Here is a 21,726-nt window from a genome sequence, read left to right as displayed (position 1 = left end):
GCTGGGCGTGGTGGCGCATGCCTTTAATCCCAGTACTAGGGAGGCAGGGGCAGTCGGATCTTTGTGAATTCAAGACCAACCTCGTCTACTTAGTGAGTTCCAGGCCAGCTGGGGCTACAGGGAGACCCTGTCTGAAAAAGAAAAAAAAAAAACGGGAATAGGCCTTCATAGATAAAGGAAAAATATCAGGCTCTGTGCAGACAAAATTTTTAAGATTTATTTTTATTTATGTGTATGTGTATATGTCTGTATGAGTGTACATTATGTGTGGTTCCTGAGGAGCCAGAAAGGACATTAGACTTCCTGGAGCTAGAGTTACAAGCAGATATGAGCCACTGACTTTAGGTCCTATGGAAGAGCAGCAGGCGATCTAAACTCCTAAGCCCCCTCTCCAGCCCCATGAAATTTATTTCTAATTGGGAGATCAAAACTCGTCCTCCATATTTTTGTTTCAGATGCAGAAAGAAAAAGCTTATATACCCTCTTTCTGGAATCCATACAGTTGCGTCTTCAGCATGGAGAAGATTCCACTCCACAGGTCCTCACTGAGCAGCAGGCAACAAAGGAGAACCTAATTAAGATGCAGTCCATTGCAGAAAGGCATCTGGAGCTAGATGACATTCATGACCCACTGCTGGCCATCAACTTTGCAAGGTGAGAATAGAGAAAATCTGTGCCATAGTTTATAGTTGTTTCTGTCAGGTAGGGTTTTCCGCCTTAAAACTGAAATTCCTATCCTTTCTAATGGAGGAAGTATAAGAGGCTGTGTTCACCTATTTCAAATGTGTCATTTTGTTCCCTCATTTATGAAAGTATAAAGAACTGGCCCAGCTAGCCTCTCTGTACACCCCACCCCCACCCCTAAGAGTGTTGCTCCTCACTCAGAATGTACTTCTGAAAGGCTGGACAGGTGCAGGACCCATATTAACTCAGGGTATCCCCATGTGTAACATGGGTATTGGGCTTAGGATGCTTTCAGGCACTTAAACACAGTGGAAGCTATTAATTCCCACTTGGCGCCATGCTGTTGGACAACCAGCATGCACTATGTGTAGCACTGATGGAAGAAGTGACTGCAGTACCTGACCCTAAAGGCAGCAACAATGTAGAAAGGATGTTCTGGGGAGAAGGGTTTCTTCCTGTAATAATTGGTAAGCTGAAGACTGGAGGTAAAAGTGAAACTCTGGATTGTTAGAATTCTATCAACAGCAGCTCATAAAATGAACACTCACATTTTAATATTGAAGGTTGTATTTGGAGCAGAGCGACTTTCATGAGAAGTTTGCTGGTGGTGATGTATGCGTGGATAGATCCTCAGAATCTGTGACATGCCAGACTTTTGAATTAACACTGAGGTCTTGCCTCTATCCTCATATTGATAAGCAGTATCTACATTGCTGTGGAAATCTCATGCAGACCTTAAAAAAAGATTACAGGTAAATAGGAGTATTTAGCTTCAAAAGTAATCTGTAGTTGACGATTGTACTTTGATAGCAGTTGAGATTTTTCTTTTTTAGTTTTGTGGGTTTTGGTTTGTGGGTTTTGATGCTGGGATAAAAATCTGTATTTCAAAGAATGGATGTGTAATAAACAGTCTTGAAAACATCACTTAATCATCAGGATTTAACTATGTTGTAAACTGATTATTTCTGAGAACCTATCTCAAAAGAAAAAGAGAAGTATTCAAAACAGGTGCAGAAACTGTCCTCACAGAGTGTGCTGTCAAGCATGGAGTAATGGCCAGTTCTTTAAATTCTGCCATATCCATATTCCTGTGTAGTTTTCACAAAGTTCATAGAAATTAGCTTAACTAAAGCTTAACAAGCAGGATATATAATGTGGTAGGATAAGGCTGGAATGAAATACTCCAAATATTAGCTAAGTGAAAATTTACTTTGGATGATGAAATTTTAATTACTTTTGGGGATTTGCCAAGTGTCTTTTGAGGGCAGTTGACTGTATGTATGGCATGTGTTCGCCTGTCTGACAGACTGTCGGTGTACACACACCCAGCACCATCCCAGAAGCCCACAGTAGGGCTGAAAGTACATTCTGCTGTTTGTCTCCTCTCTTCTTGAGGTTGGTGGAATACTTGCAGGCCATGAGGAACTTTTTCTTGATGGAAGGTGGAGATACCATGTATGACTTCTACACATCAATTTTTGATAAAATAAGAGAAAAGGAAACCTGGCAGAATGTGTCATTTCTGAATGTCCAGCTCCAAGAAGCAGTAGGACAGCGCTACCCTGAAGACAGTTCACGGTAACGTGTGGACGCGCCTTCCCCTTTAAAAACTATAAAGTAAACAGTATGCCAAGAGTTCATCTATGAGTTTTTGCATATTGTGCTAAGTATTCAGATCACATGCATATGAGGGATATTCAAACTACACCACATATGTGGTTTTGTTTTTTGTTGGGGTTTTTGATTTTTGTTTTTTGGTTTTTTTTTTTTCCTGTCTTTTTGAGACACAGTCTCCCTGTAGCCCCAGCTGACCTGGAACTCACTACGTAGACCAGGCTGGTGTCAAACTCACAGAGATCTGCCTGCCTCTGCCTACCAAGTGCCACATATATGATTTTATCCTCACATAAGCCCTATGAGTTTTACTAGTTATTTTGCAAATTAGAAAATCAAGGCTGAGACATGGTAGTAGTGCCATGTGCCTGTAGTACCAGGTAGTTAAGGGTTAAGACAAGATCATTTGATCCTGGAGTTTGAGGCCAGCCTAGACCTCAGGACAAGATATAAAGAAAAGGTAGGGAGATGGCTCAGTAGATAAAGCAGTTGCCCCACAGCATGACCATGATAGTTCAGATCCTCCTCCAGGTACAATGAGAGACTGCCTCGGTGAATGAAGTACAGAGTGACTAACCTCTGGCCTCCACAACCTCTGACCGCCACATGCACATACATACACATTGTACACACCACACGTACCTACACACACACACAAAGAAAGAAAGGGAGGAAGGATGGATTAAACTGGTAGCTGATATGGAAGGGTAGGCCTACTAAGAGATGACTGCGTGGGACTGCCCAGCTTGTCGGGTCTGCTGGCCTCCCTCTTGTTTCTTGTCTCTTAGTTCCTAAACATCACTGTTGTTAACCTTGGCTGTCTTGCCTCTGTGAAGCTATCCGTAACCTCTCTGGTTGCCTCTGCCCTCCTGACTGGCTCAGCCTCACTCCCTTCCTCCACTAGGGACTTGACCCTCACATAGTGACATTCCTCACTCATGTTCAGCCCCTTCTGTGTGCCTCACCAGGTAGAAAAGGAGCCTTTTACTGTCAGGCTTTGTTTTTCCAGCCTCATATCTTACACACTTACATGCCGTTTTCTCTCTTCTGCACTTCACATTTCAGGTATTTGGAAATACTTCCAGCTTCCCCACATGCTGGTCTCCCCACCCCACCCCCAGCCCCCTTCAGTGATGTGCTTTCCCACTCATGGCCTGTCTGCTCACTGGTGCAGCTTCTGTCTTCTGTGCCATGAAAGCAGCTCTATAGCTCCATGCTGGAGTGAGGAGAATCAGCTTTCTGTCATCTGCCCAGTACAACACCTGACAAAGTATTTGTAGGTGCATCTAAGCACTTGGCCGATTAACACCATGTCTAGTGCCTGTGCCTTGGAATGAGTTGGCTAGTTCATAATCACATACTGCCCTTACCTCTTACTTAACCTGGATTGAAGGTTAACTCCTCACTTTAAATCTTCCAGAATGTGCATCCGGGTATCATCCTCTAGTATCTCTAAGTGTGGAGTGATCACTGACAATACCATTCTGTACATAACATAAAAAAGAAATGGCACCTGAATAGGGCCTGGCATATGGACATTTCCATGTTCTGTGTTGCTTGCTTTCTTGTGAGGGTCAGAGTCAGGCCCATCAAGAGTGCATAGATAGAGCAGGACACAGCAACTTGAAGCAAAAACAGCCCATTGTGCACAGGCTATGGAGCTGCCATGCGTGCTGCCTGGCTCATGGAGGCCGCTCTTCTAGTCCCCACCCTGCACTTGAACTTGGGGCTCAGTCTTTCTAGCCTGACTTTGACTAAAATCAAGCTCTCATTCTAGTCTCCAAGTTTGTCTTTTATTGTAATTAACTTACTAGCATTGTTAAGTATCTATGGCAAAACCCATTATTTAAAATTTTTTAATTGGCTGTTGGGACATACACACTTGTAATCCCAGCACTACAAAAGAAGAGGCATGAGGATTGAAGTTTGAAGTCAGCCTACAGTACAGTGAGACTATTTCAAAAACAAAACAAAACCCAGGTAGTACAGATCTATAAGCCCAGCACTTGGGAGACTGAGGCAGGAGGGTCCCTTTGAGTTCAACATCAGCTATGTGCTGAGACCCTGTCTCAAGGAGGTGGTCGGGGTGAGGAAAGCTGGTTGTGGTGATTCACATCTGTAATCCCAGCTCTCAAAATCCTGAGGCAAGAGGATTGCCATGCATTTGAAGCAAGCCTGGACTCCAGAGCAAGACTATGTCTCCAAAACAATAAATAATAAAAAATAACTGCCAGTCTTATTTCTGAAACAAAGTTCATGTTCTGAGATATACTAAAAACATGAATTTATTAGCATGTTTATATTTTATGAAATGTATGATTCTTTGAAAGGTTATGGGGGTTTTATGGTGCTTGGGATAAACTCAGGACTTTATTAGGCAAGCATTATATGACTAAGGTATATTCCCCACCCATGAATTGTTTTGTTTTTATGTTTGTGTAATACTGTCACAAATTAAAACTGAGGCTTCTTTATTTAGTTTATCTATATCTTTTGAAAATGTTGACACAACCAAGAAGAAACTACCTGTTCATACCTTAGATGGTCTGACCCTAAGCTACAAGGTAAACTCTAGTGTTTATTAATTTTTTTTCCTCTGGTATTTCTTTTATGAAATGTTTCCTATTAAAACTGGTATGTGAAATAATACTTTACTTTTTATCCTACCTTATTATTTTTGTTTTCATAGGTCCCATGGCCTGTGGACATTGTTATAAGTTTGGAATGTCAAAAAATATATAATCAAGTATTCCTTCTCCTATTGCAAATAAAATGGGCAAAATATAGTCTGGATGTTCTGCTGTTTGGTGGTAAGATTTATTTTCAATAAGATGATTGTAATTTGATGCTTTTTTCAAGGGGGGGGGTGAATCATATGTAAACAAATGCCAAATAGGCTGGTATGTCTGGTAGCAGTTTTACAAACCTCCACTTTAAGAAGTGTGGAGCTAACCAGATGTGGTGGTGCATGCCTTTAATCCCAGCACTGGGGAGGCAGAAGCAGGCAGATCTCTGTAAGTTCGAGACCATCCTGGTCTGCATAGCTAGTTCCAGGCCAGTTGGGGCTACAGAGAGACCTTGTCTCAAAAAAAAAAAAAAAAGAAAAGAAAATGCACACACACCATTTACAGACACACATACATATAAATAAAAATATTTTTTTCATTCTTCAAATATTTATTGAGAACTTATGTTTTTTTATATATATTTGTTATTAAATTTTTTAGCTTTTCATAGAATACATCTTAATCATATTTAGAACCCCCATCTTCAACCCCCTCAAGCCCTCACCAGATTTCATGCATTCTGTCATATATGTTAAAGCCTATCTAAAAATATTTTTTTTTAAAGAATGAAGTATTGAGCCAGGCGTGGTAGTGCACTCCTGTAGTCCCAGCACTTGGGAGGCAGAAGCAGGCGGATCTCTCTGAGTTCAAGGCCAGCCTGGTCTACATAGTGAGTTCTAGGACAGCTGGGGCTACAGGGAGACCCTGTCTCAAAAAGACCAAAAAAAAAAAAAAAAAAAGTATCAGAAACTCATAGAGTTGGTCTTAAATGTAATGATTTATTAGGCATTTAGTGTAAATATTCTTGAGATACACAAAAAGAATCTAATGAAAGGTTAATGGGATTTTTTACATTTCATGACAGTAATAACAGAAGTAACACAAAAGAGCTTTATGTATTATCTGTCCTCCTGCCTATGCCTCCTCAGTGCTGGGATTATAGATGTGTGTCACCATAGCTGGTTATGCAGTGCTGGGGGAGTGAACCCAGGGACCTAAGTATGCTAAGCAAACACTCTTCCAACTGAGCCATATCACCAGCCTCAGGGAACTTGTGACAGTTCATCTTCCCAAGGCTTGCCCTTGGTAGGGTACCCTCAGCCCTGCTGCTGCCTTATCCCTCATCTCCCTATATAGTAGTCCAGTCAGTCAGGTTTCGGTTGATTCCCTTTCTGCCCGTTTTGCTCTTTCCATCTTTACAGAACTGGCAAATGCTGCTGAAAGACCCCAACTAAAAGAACAAAACACACTTGCCCAATTTGGACCACCACAAGAATCCATAAGACAGCAGATCCATCGCATGTTCCTCCTAAGAGTGAAGCTCATGCATTTTGTGAACAGCTTACACAACTATATCATGACCAGGGTTGGTATTTGTCTCCTCAGTCTGTTGTCTTATGTAGGCAGTGGTTCAAGAAGTCATCCATCATGTAATAATAAATACAAGGAGCCATGCAATACTAACAAATTGTGAAAAATGAGGCATATAAATAACTTGACCATAAAATAACATGGCAGTGGAAGGTAATAGTTTTTAAATAAACATACCAGCATGAGTGTGCAGAGACTTCAGTCCTGCCTGTCCCACCACTGGGGTGGGACACCAAAGTTCCCGTTTTGGAATGGGAAATGAACTTTGTTCAGTAGCTCACTGAATTTCATCACTCATGATATGTCACTAGAAAATGGCTTTGGTATTTAGCGGTATGCCAAATTCTTAGGAAGAGTGATACATAAGAAAGATGGTGCAACCGGATTATATACTTACTAAGTATATACTTATAATAATATGCTTTTATAATATATACTTTTTCTTAAAAAGTAATGGGCTGGGGCTGGAGAGATGGCTCAGTGGTTAAGAGCACTGCCTGCTCTTGCAGAGGACCCAGGTTCAATTCCCAGCACCCACATGGTGGCTACGAACCATCCTTAACTCCAGCTCCAGGGGAATCAGAAGCTCTCTTCTGACCTCCGTGGCACTGCACGACACAGGTGCACTTACATACATGTAGGCAATACACTCATACACATAAAATAAAAATAAAATATTTTTTTTAAAGAGAAGAGTTAAGATATCTGAGTTATAACAGTATTACGAGGGCAATCCTCATTTGATGTTTGAAATGCACTTTTAAAAAAAGAAAGAGCCGGGCCAGGCAGGGTGGCGCACATCTTTAATCTCAGCACTTGGGAGGCAGAGGCAGGCAGATCTTTGTGAGTTCAAGGCCAGCCTGGTCTACATAGTGAGTTCCAGGACAGCTGGGGCTACAAGGAGACCCTGTGTCAAAAAAGACAAAAAGGAAAGAAAGAGTCCTTTCATTATACCCCTGCTGGTATGTAAACTCTTAAAACTCCTGTGGTGAAGTGACCTCTGTAGCCATGCTTACAGTGTGAAGAATGTGGCTGCACTTCTCTGTTTACATAATTGCAGTGCCAATAGGCCTTCATGGAGCCAGCTATAAGCCCTAATTAGGAAAAGTAATAAACAGGAGCTTAATTTTTTACTTTTCTATTTCAGGTACAGTTAGGTTCTTTTTAGGCAAAGACCAATACTGTATTGTAAACTAAAACATAAATTTATTGAAATTATTTTTGTTACAAAAGTGATACATGGGCTAGACAGATGACTCAAGGGTAAAGAACACTGCTTTTGCAGAGGACCCAGATTCAGTTCCCAGCATCCACATCAGGCTGCTCACAACTGCCTGTAACTACAGTTCCAGGGGATCTGACACCCTCCTCTGGTCTCTGCAGATACTGCACATATGTGGTATACATGCACACAGGCAAAATATTCCAACACAAAACTAAATCTTGGGGCTGGAGAGATGGATCAGCGGTTAAGAACACTGGTTAAGCCGGGCATGGTGGTGCATACCTGTAGTCCCAGCACTTGGGAGGCAGAGGCAGGCGGATCTCTGTGACTTCAGGGCCAGCCGGGCTCTACATGGTAAGTTCCAGGACAGCTGGGGCTTACAGGCAGACCCTGCTTCAAAAAGACCAAAAAAAAAGAATACTGGTTGTTCTTGCAGAAGACCCAGGTATGACTCCCAGCACCCACATGGTAGCTAACAACTGTCCGTAACTCCAATCCCAGGGGATCCTACAGCCTCTTCTGACCTCCGTGGGCATTGCGTGACACAAATGCACTTACCTACATGCAGGCAATACACGCATACACATAAAATTAAAAAATAATAATAAATTTTTTTTTAAGTTTAAAAGAACAATCTTTTTTTAAATGTTTTATAAAAAGCAAACAATATTTTTACATATTTTTTCAGTGCATTTTCTTTCTGGTTTGATGAAAATTTGTCCCTTTTCTCCCAAAAATCTGTTATTCTAAAGATAGGCATTCATGTAGTGAGCAAGTGGCTGTACCAAGGACTGGCCCTGCCATGGTGCAAGGCTCAGAAAAACAAAGTATCCCATTAGCTTTTAGGTTGTTTTGGTTTTGTTTCTTTTTGTTTAATGTATATGAGTGTTTGTCTGCATTTATGTAAGTGCACTCTTGTGAAATGCCTATGGTGGTCAGAAGAGTTCATTGAACCCCCTGGAACTGGAGTTAAGGAAGGTTGTTAGCTGCCATTTGGGTGCTGGGAACTAAAGCTGGGTCCTCTGCAAGAGCAGCCAGTGCTCTCACCCACTGCCATCTCTCCAGCCCTCCAATTAGCTTTTAAAGGAAATTATGAATGGAGAGTGTAGCTTAGTGGTAGGATGCTTTTTTAGCATGCATGAAGCCCTGGGTTCTATTTCACAACACTGAGTGAGCGAGAAGGAAGGAGAGGGAGCAGACTGGCGAGATGGCTTAGTTGGTAAATAGGTGAGTTTAGATCCCCAGCACCCACTCAGAAAACCAGGTATGGTAGCACACATTCTGGGAGGGAGGCAGAGACGGGGCATCCTTAGGGCTTACTGGCCAGCCATCTGGCTGAATAGATGGGAGCTGATTAAGCTTTTTGTCTTTGTTATTCAAGATTCTTCACAGTACAGGACTGGAGTTTCAGCATCAAGTTGAGGAAGCAAAAGATTTAGATCAGTTGATTAAAATTCACTACAGGTATTTGTCAACCATCCATGATCGGTGCCTGCTGAGGGAAAAGGTACGTAAGGTACTGGTGCTAGGAAAGGGAATCTGGGAGGTGGGAATGTCCTTCTCTGTGGAATTTTGAATTATAAAGCTACTGTCCCACAGAATCTTCTTTAGGGAGGGACCAGGTTAGATGGGGTTACAGATGTGTGCCCCACTGTTAGAAATTGCATCTCAGGGGCTGGAGAGATGGCTCAGCAGTTGAGAGCGCTGACTGTTCTTGCAGAGGACCCGGGTTTGATTCCCAGCACCCACATGGCGGCTACGGACCATACTTCCTCCCAAGCCCATGTTACCCCTGAGGAACAGATCCTCAAATGACCTTAAGTATAAAAATAAATTGATTTATTTGGACCAACTGCATTATCTTAAACTCCCAAAAGGAAAGTATAACCAAAGAGTAAAGTCATGAGTATATTTCTTTAAGAGTTCAAGTGATTACACTTCCTAGACATTAGGCTTAAGTCTATATAAAAAGTTATTTAGGGGCCGGGTGTGGTGGCACCCGCCTTTAATCCCAGCACTTGGGAGGCAGAGGCAGGCGGATCTCTCTGAGTTCAAAGCCAGCCTGGTCTACATAGTGAGTTCCAGGACAGCTGGGGCTACAGGGAGACCCTGCTTCAAAAAGACCAAAAAAAAGAAAGAAAGAAAGAAATTGCATCTCAGAAAAACATGAGAACTGTACAGAACTCACGTTCACTTGGAAACTTAGGTCTGCAGTTACACAATGAAAGTGCGCCAGCTCAGTGTGAGTATGTGGGACTGAACAGTTTTACAACCCAGATCCACTGGGGAATCCAAATGGCATTCCAGAACAGGAGATGCCCTGTACTGCTAACCCTTTGTATGCTGTACACAGTAAGTTCAGGGTTCCATCCCTTGCAGGCCTAGTTCAGAGCTTAGCACCCTTCCTTGTACATAGGAGACCCTGTACTTTCTCTGTGACTTAATAAAATTAGCTGAGAGTATTGGTGTCATTGTTCAAACAGTTCCAAAGCCCATGTTTTGTCTGTGACATTGATCTCCAGGTCAGCTTTGTGAAAGAAGCCATCATGAAGGTGTTGAACTTGGCACTCATGTTTGCGGAAGGTTGGCAGGCAGGCCTAGGGGCTTGGCAGTAAGTATGTGCTTTGTGATAATCTGCATCATGACCTTCAGCTTCCCTTCTAAGTAGAGAGGAGAGGCCTTCGCACTGTAACTAAGAAGAATTTAACATTTTAATTTGGAGTATAGTCCCATGGCTTGCCTAGCATACATGAAACCTGGGGTTCAATCTCGTGTACTGCCAATAAATAGAATTTGTTCAACTAAACTAGGCAGCATCAAAAATTGTGTAATTCACTAATAAGAGGCAAAATAGTAGGAAAAATCTGAGGTCACTTACTTAGGACAAGCAGACATTCATGGGTTATATTCATGGTTCAGTTTTTATCATAGATACCTTCAAACATCGGAGAAGTAGAAAGAACAATAACAAACCTACGTCCCCCTGGCTCAGCACTTTCCTGAAGTGACCAGGGTACCTCACCCATTTGCTGAAACAGACGAACACTATGCTGCAAATCTACTGGTATAATAATGAAGCATGATGAACATTAGGGGTATCTGTCCAAAGTTCTATGTTATATAAGCTCTAAAGACACTGTACTTTACTTTCAGAATGTTTTTCACTTGTCCATGGAAAGGCAGGTGATTTAAAGTCAGTGGACAGTAAAGGGCCCAGAAGCTTTTTTCCCATCAAGCAGGACCATTATCTCCTGTTCCATTTTGTTTCTGTGCTGGGGATTGAACTCAGAGCCTTACATGTGCTATGTAAATGCTGTACCACTGAGCTACACTACCAGTCCAGCCATCCGCTAATATTAACTTGAATATACGATACGGTTCAATACTCAGTCCCTGTCTTGTTTATGAATTATATGCAATGATAATTTACTTCTCTAAAATACAAGTTTATGCCTGGTTGACCAGGAGTTTTATGTGTGTGCCCATGTCTCTGTGAGTGTACATTCACACATGTGAGGATACATGTACTTTTGTGTGCTTATAGAGGCCAGAAGAGGGTGTTAGATGTCCTGTATCACTCTTTACCTGTTCCTCTGAGGCTGGGTCTCTTCATGAACCAGGGACTCAACCAGTAAGCCCCAGCAATCTTGTCTTCGCCCTCCTCAAAACTGTTGTTTCAATTGTGCACTGGGCACCCATCTTATCACATGAGTTCTGGGATCCAAATTCTTACCCTCGGGGTTGCACAGCAAACACACTTAACAGCTGAACCACCTCTCCAGACTCTTGATTGGGTTTTTATTACAAAGCTTGTGTGTAGTCCATATTGGTAAAGAGGGGAGAGTTCACTATAGTGCTGTTGGCATTCAAAAATCTTAGCCTATCACTTTTTTTGAAGGAAGAAATTAAAACAGTATGGAAATTCATAATTGTAGATCTGGGAATAGAAGCCTTGGGCTGGTGAGATGGCTCAGCAGGTAAAGGCACTGGCCAGGTAAGCCTGAAAACCTGCATTCAATTCTCAGAACCCACATAATGGTGGAAAGAGAAAACATTTCACAAAGTAGCCCTCCAACATCTACACGTGGTACACACACCCGCCCCCCACTACCACACACAGACACACACATATTTGAATAGTGAGACCCTGTCTGTAAAAAATAATGCAAGTTAATGCAAAACAGGGTATGTAATTAATGATCTTTAGCCTTGGGATTTTAGAAATTACTTCAGTGACATTTTTGTAGATTATTGCTTTCTACACGCTTAACATAAATTGAAATTTTCTTTCTTAGAATGGAATCTATAGAGAAAATGGAATCTGATTTTAAAAACTGCCACATGTTTCTGGTTACCATTTTAAATAAAGCTGTCTGCAGAGGATCTTTTCCACACTGTGAGTATATCATGTTGCAGGGCCACCACTCATTTCCTGAAACTGCATCTGTATGTCATTATTACTGAGCACGTGAAGAATTTTTCACATTTCAAAACTGGCAAGGCCCTTAGCCATGCTTTGAATTGGTTTTTCAGATTTATAGTGGGGTGGGTAAATATTAAATGTCTTGCTTTCTAGGATGCCATTCTACTAGTAGATCTGAGCATCTTGCACAGTAACTCTTCATTATCCTGTGTAACTTTTGTAACTATTCCTTTCTAAAGTCTATGAGTTTTGCCAGGCATGGTGGCACCTTTAGTGTCAGCACTTGGGAGGCAGAGGCAGGTGGATCCTCCGTGAGTTTGAGGCCAGCCTGGTCTACATAGTGAGTTCCAGGCCAGCTGGGGCTACAGGGAGAACCTGTCTCAAAAATACAATCAATCAATCAATAAATAAATAAATAAATTTTAAAAATAAAATATATACATTTTTAGCAATTTCATGACTTCCAAGGCTACCTCTCAGGAGGAAATGTGGATCTTTAGAGTTCAAAACACAGGGCTTGAAGTAGATAAGAAAGGTTTGGGGATGAACTTAAGGAAAAGAAAGTTTTTAGTCAGTGGGAACAGAACTAAGTATCTCTGCTTCCTTTGGGGGGCGGTAAAGAATGTATATATAGTGTTAATCTCCATTTTTCCATACTCTGTAATACACTTAGAAAGAGTAGCCAGATAGTGAAACAACACTGTTTTATCCTATATAAGAGGTAGATTTGATGCCTTTGTCCAGGTTGGCACTGGTCAGGGCTGTGCAAGCAGATGCCAGCCTTAAATTGGAGTGTGGCACTGTGTTATGAGCTCTAGGTTTAAGCCATAAAGAACAAATGTTCTTGCAGAAGACCTGGGTTCAAATCCCAGTACCTACATGGCAGCTGACAATTGTCTGTAACTCCAGTTCTATGGGATCCAGCATTCTTCTTCTATCCTCTGTGGGCATTGCACAAGATGGGTGCACTTACACACATGCAGGCATAACACTCATACACATAAAATAAAAATAAAGAAAAAAAAATTTTAATGTCATATCAACCTTTTTTTATTTACCTTTAACAAGTGAACTTTGTTACATATTCAGACTATTGGTATTTTAGTTAAAAATAGAATATCTTTAAATTTTGAATTTTCTACAGCCTTAGTCAAACATATAAACCTATGTTTTAACCTGACCTTTTTCTTCCCACAGTGGAATCTCTAGCACTGTCACTTATGGCTGGCATGGAACAAAGTTAAATTTCTTTAATAACAAGTACTTCGACTCCACCTTCAAATGCGTACATTTTCACCACTTGCAGCTGTAAACTGTTCTCAGTCTAGACAAATGGATTGTATTAAAGAATGTATAGAGTTATATGTGTAAAGTTGTGTATATAATTGCAAGGTGTATATAGGTATTATATATGTAGATTGTTTACTCGATAAGGATTTACACTTGTAAATGTGAAATGTAATTATTTTTAGTTAATGATAATATAAATATTAAAAATAAGTTAATGCTTTTCTTTTATTGTTGTTTGCTTATTTATATTGGGTGTCCCTATGCAGTCCAGGCTGGCATTACACCCATGATCCTCCAGCCTCAGCCTCCAGGTGTGCACCACCCTGCCCAGCACATAACTCTGTGCTCTTACAACTCATATTCTTTTGCTGATGCCATAATTTGATCACATGAGGTTTTAAAATAGAACTTTACATTTCCTCTTCCCCAAAAGTTGCTTAAATTTGACTATCCTAGAAGCATTTAAATTTTTATGTGCATAGGAAGTTCTAAAAGGGAGAATGCCAACCAGTATCAATGCATGAAGCCAACTGTACTTAGGGCCAACTGTTGGTATGTACTGTTGTTTGGCATATTTTATCTAGCCAGTTAGATCTCAAATGAAATTATGTATACCATTCAGCTTTTCCACATTTTCTTTATATATTATGTGTGTGTTACTCAGTGGACACTGTATAAGAATAGTAAGCACAGGGACTAGAGAGATGGCTCAGCAGTTAAGAGCACTGACTGCTCTTGCAGAGGACCAAGTTCGATTTCAGCACCCACATGGTGACTAACAGCAGTCTAACTACAGAGGATCTGATACCCTCTCTGACTTCCACAGGCACTGCACAACACAGGTGTACGTATATGCATGCAAGCAATACAGTCATCACATAAAATAAGAACAATAAATTATTTTAAAAATAAAAGAATGACTGGGCGCGGTGGTGCACGCCTTTAATCCCAGCACTCAGGAGGCAGAGGCAGGCAGATCTCTGTGAGTTCAAGGACAGCCTGGGCTACATAGTGAGTTCTTTTTAGTAGGGCCCCTTCTGGCCTAAAACTCAGTATATAGCTGAGGATGACTTGAACTTCTGATCCTCCCACCTCTCCTGGGTTCTGGGATTATAGGCATGTACCACAGGCCCAGTACATGCAGTGCTGGGGATCAAACCCAGGGCCTTGTTCAAGCCAGGCAGGCACTCTACTAACTGAGCTTCATCCTGCAGTCCTCCAACAAAATTTGTACTTTCCTCTGTGACTAGTTACCTAGTCTATAACACTGTCTGCATTGGTCTTGACAGCTCCACTCCTAGTACCAATTTTCTATTTATATTAGTTTTGTTGTGGAAGGTAGAGATCAGTTGTAGAGCATTTTCCTGGTATGTCATTTCCCTGAGTCCCATCCTCAGCACCACAAAAAGAAAAAATACATAGTTTGCATTACTCTAATGAAAACCTGAGGTAGATGAATTTCATGAACAGGTGTCCAAACTTCAGTTTCCAAGGCTGAAAGATGATGATCACACAGCCACATTGTTGCCTCTGCTGAATTTGAAGAGCATGTCAAGGAGAGATTACATCTTTCTTTATTTTTTGAGTCTCCTTGAGGCCCCAGGTGGTCTGGAACTCATTATGTAGACCAAGCTGGCCTCCTTTTCACGGAGATCTATTTACCTCTGCCTCCCAAGTGCTGGAGAGACTGCTTTTTTTTTGTTTTCAAGCACTGTTGGCATTTTTTTCTTCTTTGATTTATTTATTTTTATGGGGCTTTTGTCTACTCTAACATTTCCCCCTCTGAAGAGGTAACCCTAAAATCTTTTAAGGATTAGGTACAGAGTATGTTGCTAAGAGGCCCAAGGATATGGTGAGTTTTAGACAAGAAACTGGCTACTTTTCTTTGGGTATTTGTACCCTAACTGCCTAGCCAATTCTTACCTCCAATTCCCCTTGCTGATGGGGAATCAGGACGTAGACAACTCTAGTTTCTTCTAAGCTGAACAGGGATGCAGGGTGAGACAATTGGAGTACCCCTTCAGTGGTCTATCTAAAAGACTTCCAAATTGCATAACTCTTGTCTCTAAGGGGAAAAGAAAGTCCTTGAATCATGAATAGGAGATGTGAAGGAGAAGTAAAGGCAAGAGTAATTAGCATTACAAGTTCTAGCCAGGGAACTAGAAAAATGTCAGAACAGGGCAATTTTCAAATGCTCATATGAGAGTCCATTGGAATTTCTTGACAAGGGCTTCCAAAAGCATCCCTCTGTTGGGTTCCTCCTCATTTTTCTTTTGTCCTCCAAGATTGCATTCTAGAGTGATGGATTCAGGATTTGCTTTCAGGTATTTTGATAGCTGCTGGAGTGATTAGAGTCAGTGTCAGTTCCCTCTCAAAGGCTTCTAGGTAGGGGGAGAAAACAGATTTATCCATCATTTTAGAACAATAGCTGGTTGTCTCCCTTAGCTACAGGTGGACACTACAGTATTGGAGACCAAAATTTGAAGCCTTACATCTGAGCAGCACTTTCTGCTTAGGAACAAAATCATCAATGAGAAATAATTGTCTAAATAACTTTTTATATAGATGTAAGCCTAATGTGTGGGAAGTGTAATCCCTTGAACTCTTAAAGAAATATACTGATGACTTTATTCTTTGGTTATACTTTCCTTTCGGGTGTTTAAGACCATACAGTTGGCCCAAATAAATCAATTTATTTTTACACTTAAGGTTATTTAAGGATCTGTTCCTCGGGGGTCACATGGGCTTGGAAGGAGCTCCTAGCTCCTTTCTTTTACCAGTTCCATCTATGTGAAGATAAAGGTCTTGCTCAACCATGTTTGGCTTCACTGGGAAGCATGAATGAGATGTTTCCTCTGGGTTGACCCTCCTCTTTGTAGACTGGACACTAGTTCAAGTCCATCCCATGGGTCTCGATGTCCTCCCTGAGCAAGAGGACAGGTAACTCACCACAGTTAAGGACATTTTGAGAGATGTTCCATAGTTCCCTGGAACTTAGTCAACCTTGGATGGCAAGGGGCAAAAACTGTTCTTTAAGTCCCTCTGACCACATTAGTATAGGCCTCAAACTACAGCTGTTAAACATCCAATAAGGTTAGTTCCATTAGTTTGGTACTTTTAATTATCATGTGCTATGTAGATAAGACTTGCGTAAAAACCCAAATATTCTCAGATAAACCTTGATTAGATATATATTTTGTTCCTTAAATCAGTTGACGTAAAAAAACAAATATTCTCAGATAAACCTTGACTAGATATTTATTTTGTTTTTTAAACTAGTTGACTAAATTATACCATAGAAATTTTAAGATTATGTGTATATTATTTTTGTCTCATCCTTTATATATCATAACAAACCTACACAGACCTTCATCACTTGCTTAGGTTTTCTCATTTTTTCTATTTTGGAAAATATCTCCATTTTGCATATCCTTTTAACATCTTTTACATTGAGAGATTGTATCTTAAGACAAGGTCAGAGATACAGATTGAGTTGGGTACGCTTTCATATAGAGCTCAAAGTTTCCACAAGTGCCACCTTAATCCCTTTGAGAGCAGTTCCCTCAGTGACCTAAGTACCTACTACTATGCCATACTATGCAGAATCACCATATTAGGGACAAAGCTCCTAACATGTAAATCCTCGGGGGAAAACATAAGAACCATTTCTAAGCCATTGCAGACCCATTAGCTGTTGGGTTATTGAATTCCCTTGTATTTGTAATAAAAGTTATCAAGACCCCAGAAGTACAAAGGGGTTTCATCACCCTCAAGGATTTTTTTTAATTTTTTAGAAGCAGCATTTCATTACAGCCTTAACATAATAACAATTTCCAGAGCAAAGATACATCCCTTTCAAACGTAGCTATAAAATTTTTAGGTTCACTGTCGAATTAATAGTTATGCAATATTGAACTCAGTATAAGCCCTTTAAGACATAAAATTGAATGAGTTTTTAACCTTTAAAAAATATCTCCATTTCATTTTAAAATATACTGTTTATTGCAGAAAGACTCATTGTTTCTGCTAATAACACTTAGATGTTGATGCATGCGTCTCTAATCTATGTATCTGATTATTACTAGTCATGGTCGGTTACACTCGGATCCTTGGCACCTGTGTATGGAGTAGTAGAGGGGATTTTTTTTTTTAATCACATTTAAAGGTAAAAGACTGCTTTTATTGCTAGGATTGGAGGAAAATGTCCACTTTCAACATTTCAGTATTATACTGGAGGTTCTACGTGGTGCAATTGCAAAATAAGTAAAACTATTTACAAATGATGTGGTTTTATTTGTAGAAAATGTAAAGAAATTTCAAAATACAAGTAGTAATGAACTTAGTAAACTCAAAGAGTTTGAAGCCAACATAAAATATCTCCATATAATGCCAGGCATGGTGGCGCACACCTTTAATCCCAGCACTCAGGAGGCAGAGGCAGGCAGATCTCTGCGAGTTCAAGGCCAGCCTGGTCTACATAGCGAGTTCCAGGACAGTTGGGGCAACAAGGAGACCCTGTCTCAAAAAGGCAAAAAATAAATAAATAAAAAATAAAAACTCCATATAATAGCAATAAAAATTACAAGCCAATTTTTTAATATTGATAAGCAAATAAAGTAATATAGAACCTAGAGGATAGGTTCATGGAGTTTATTATAAAGTTCTTTCTTTATGCTGCTGGAGACATGGCTCAGCAGTTAAGAACACTGTTCCTGTAGAAGACCTGGGTTTGAATTCCAGCACCCACATGACAGCTAACAACTGTCCGTAACTCCAATTCCAGGGGATCCAACAGCCTCTTCTGTCCTCCACGGGCATTGCATGACACGGGTGCACTTACCTACATGCAGGCAATACACTCATACACATAAAATAAAAATAATATTTTTAAAAAATAAAGTTCTTTCAACTTTTCTCTGTGCTTGGGAGTGAAGGGTGATGGGCTTTGAAGTCAGGGCTTCATGGCCCCAGGTAAGCACTGCCACTGACCTATGCCAACAGTTTCAAATTTGATAAGTTAGAAGAAACAATATAATTAAATATGGCATTGGAAATACCAATTTTGAAAGAATTGCATTCAACACTATATTCATAGCTCTATGTGTATATGTATATGTTAACTTTTATATTGAAAACTATAAAACATTGTTCTCAGAGACTGAATTAAAAATATGTCTATTTCACCCAAGCTACTACACTATCTCTGAAAACTGAATTATGGTGATACCAAAAGAGACTTGTAATATATATATACACACACATAAATATATATATAACTTGAATTGGACAAATTGTAACATTTTCTTGTTTTATATTCAAATAAAAAAAATTTTTTTTGGTCTTTTTGAGACAGGGTCTCCCTGTAGCTCCAGCTGTCCTGGAACTCACTATGTAGACCAGGCTGGCCTTGAACTCACAGAGATCCTCCTGCCTCTGCCTCCTGAGTGCTGGGATTAAAGGTGTGCACCACCACACCCGGCTTCAAGTAAAATCTTTTATGTCACAAAAAATTCACTGCACTTGTTAATTAAGATAATTATATTTGGGGCTGGAGAGATAGGTCAGCAGTTAAGAGCACTGACTGCTCTTGAAGAGGACCCAGGTTTGATTCCCAACACCCACATGGCAGCTACAAACCATCCTTAACTCAAGTTCCAGGGGAATCCAAAGCCCTCTTCTGACCTCCGGGGCAATGTATGACACGGGTGCACTCACATACATGCAGGCAATACACTCATACACAAAAAATAATAAAAATTTTTTAAAGATAATTATATTTAAGATGTCAGTTCTTCAACTGATAGAATCAGCATACTTCAAATTCATGTAAAAGCAGGGTAAATGTTACCCTCACACACACACCAGGGCTGCAGGAACAGTTCGCTCTACGAACTGAGATCTGCACAGTAGATCAACCATTGGCATGGTTGTGTAGCCCCCACAGCTGCAGCACCCGAAGCAGAGATTCTGTATGTGTGTAGAGCCCCAGCTGAGGATTGATGGGAACCACCAAACAAGGACTTGACATTTTCCCCATCTACACCCACACTACGTACCACTGTGAGGCTTCAGCAGTGAGAAAGGGGGGTGGGGGAGCTTTGGAGACAGGACCGAGGACTATGTACACCCTTGTCAGCCATGAGTTGAAGGCAGAAAGTCTCCCCTACTGGCTCCCACTGAAATCAGCACAAAACACCTGCAAGGGATTCTACCCTCCCCTCCCACAGCCCATGCAGTAACAACCAGAGAGGGGAAAGCTACAGAGGCAGGGCCAAGGATTGGATACACCCACGGTGTGGACAGAGGTCAGTGGTAGCTGTGGATGTGGAAGCTGAAATGTCAAGTCAAGGCACCCTTACAGGGTACTGATACTGCCCTGGCAAGCAACAGTGTGGAAAATGAGAAACACACTGCTCAGCTCAGCACTATTGCACCAGAAATGAAATCCAAAGGTAATTTATTTAAACTTTACTGGGGCATTGCATACCCAAAATCTGGTATTAATAGGTTTCATCTTTAATTGCAAAAAAAAAAAAAAATCAGTTTTTGTTTGTTTTTTTGTTTTGTTTTTTATTATTTTTATTTTATGTGAATGCGTGTATTGCCTGCATGTAGGTAAGTGCACCTGTGTTGTGCAATGCCCGAGGAGGGCAGAAGAGGCTGTCGGATCCCCTGGAACTGGAGTTACAGATAGTTGTTAGCTGCCATATGGGCGCTTGGATTCAAACCCGGGTCTTCTGCAAGAACAGTCATGTTCTTAAGCACTGAGCCATCTCTCCAGCCCCCCACATGTGGTAGTTTGAATGAGAAATATCCCCTATAGACTCAAGAATCTGAACACTGGGTTAGTTGGTGATACTGTTTGGAGAGGATCACGGAACCTTCTGGAGGTGTGGCCTAGCTGAAGGGATCTTATAACTGGGGGTGGGCTTTGAGAGTTCACAGCTGAAGAGCCAGAATGCTCTGACTCCATTTTGGCTAGCTTCTTTAGACAAACCCAGACAAGCTCAGGCATATTGTACATCTAAAAGCCTTATAAGGTATGAACAAAAACTTCTGACTCTAAAACATATTAGTCAGCACATTCCAATGCCCTGAAGACAGCCCCTACCAATCAAGACTTACCCCATACACAGGATATGGGGACAGTCCAATTATTTTAAAAAATGCTTGGCGCGCATGGGTTTCTGTGGAGTGCCCCAATAAAAGCTCCTGCCTGCTATTGTTCGGGGCCAGACTCCGTCTTTGGCTCATGAAGTCTGTGCCCGGCTAGCCGCCATTTGGTTGTTGTCCTTTTTTACTTTAAATTCTTAAATAAACTTTTTGTATAATCTTTTTGGGTATCTGTGGGAATTATTCTCGATTCTCAAACCCTAACAATAGCCTGACCCTGCTTCCAGCTCTCTATCTTCTTCCTGTGCTTGGTTGAAGATGTGAGCACTCAGTTTTCTGCTCCAGCTGCCTCTGCTGCCATGCCTCCTGCCATGATGGACTCGTATCCCTCTGAAACCATAGCCCAAATAAACTCTTCCTTCTATACGTTGCCGTGGTAAAGAAATGAAGAGGGAGGTGTGGTGTATTAGCTACCTTTGTGTTGCTGTGATAGAACACCAAGACTAAAAGCAACTTCAAGGAGAAAGGGTTTATCTTGACTCACAGTTCCAAAGAAGACATGATGAGGAAGGGATGCAGCAGGAGCATAAGGCCTGTGTGGCAGTCAGGAAGCAGAGAGAACAGGAAGTGGGGCCAGGATATAGGACCTCTCCAATTCCCAGTGACCTCCTTCCTCCAGCAAAGCTTTATCTCCTGAACATTCCATAACCTTCCTGAACAGCACCACCAGCCAGGGACTCAGGGTTCCAACATATGAGCCTATGGGGGCATTTCTCATTCAAACACCCACAACTGCAGTTTGTTACCTGGAACATTACAGGAAAGGAGGGAATTCAAAGCCCATGCCACCAAGGAAAAATACTGGCTGAGGTGATATTTTTTAATTTATTGTATTTTTATTTCACTGCAGCTTTTTGTTGTTTGAGTTTGGGTTTCATTTATTTATTATTTTTATTGCATGTGTATGGGTGTTATGCCTGCATGTATTTAAGTGCACCCATGTTGTGCAGTGCCCACAAAGGCCAGAAGAGGAAGTCAGAACTCCCCTGGAACTGGAGTTACGGACAGTCCTCTGCAAGAACAGTCAGTGCTCTTAACCACTGAACCAGCTCTCCAGCCCTGAGTTTATTGTTGTTCATTTTTCAGTTTTTGGAACCAGAACTTTATTATTTTTATTTTATGTGTATGTGTGTATTGCCTGCATGTACGTAAGGGCACCC

The 21,726-nt window shown here is 41.0% G+C and overlaps 1 protein-coding gene across 7 annotated transcripts in view; it reads left to right on the top strand.

Moving 5' to 3' along the window:
* Positions 1-13,614, top strand: part of Tubgcp5 (tubulin gamma complex associated protein 5) — a 42,723-nt gene extending 29,109 nt beyond the window's left edge. For 2 of the 7 annotated variants that reach the window (XM_029563811.1, XM_029563809.1), the window contains exons 14-24: positions 456-654; positions 1,248-1,436; positions 2,080-2,262; positions 4,778-4,862; positions 4,988-5,108; positions 6,287-6,450; positions 9,062-9,187; positions 10,203-10,291; positions 11,225-11,311; positions 11,976-12,076; positions 13,301-13,614. In XM_029563811.1, coding sequence (XP_029419671.1) covers positions 456-654; positions 1,248-1,436; positions 2,080-2,262; positions 4,778-4,862; positions 4,988-5,108; positions 6,287-6,450; positions 9,062-9,187; positions 10,203-10,291; positions 11,225-11,311; positions 11,976-12,076; positions 13,301-13,347 — 1,391 coding nt within the window. In that variant the 3' untranslated portion in view covers positions 13,348-13,614. Of the gene's footprint in view, positions 1-455; positions 655-1,247; positions 1,437-2,079; positions 2,263-4,777; positions 4,863-4,987; positions 5,109-6,286; positions 6,451-9,061; positions 9,188-10,202; positions 10,292-10,611; positions 10,745-11,224; positions 11,312-11,975; positions 12,077-13,300 lie in introns of those variants that run through there. The other 5 variants (XM_008833651.3, XM_008833650.3, XR_003849627.1 and 2 more) reach the window with 4 other exon arrangements.
* Positions 13,615-21,726: the final 8,112 nt, after the last annotated feature.

Source organism: Nannospalax galili, unplaced genomic scaffold, assembly GCF_000622305.1.
Source record: "Nannospalax galili isolate Female #2095 unplaced genomic scaffold, S.galili_v1.0 scaffold135, whole genome shotgun sequence".
Classification (NCBI taxonomy): domain Eukaryota; kingdom Metazoa; phylum Chordata; class Mammalia; order Rodentia; family Spalacidae; genus Nannospalax; species Nannospalax galili.
This window is presented reverse-complemented; position numbering and strand designations above follow the sequence as displayed.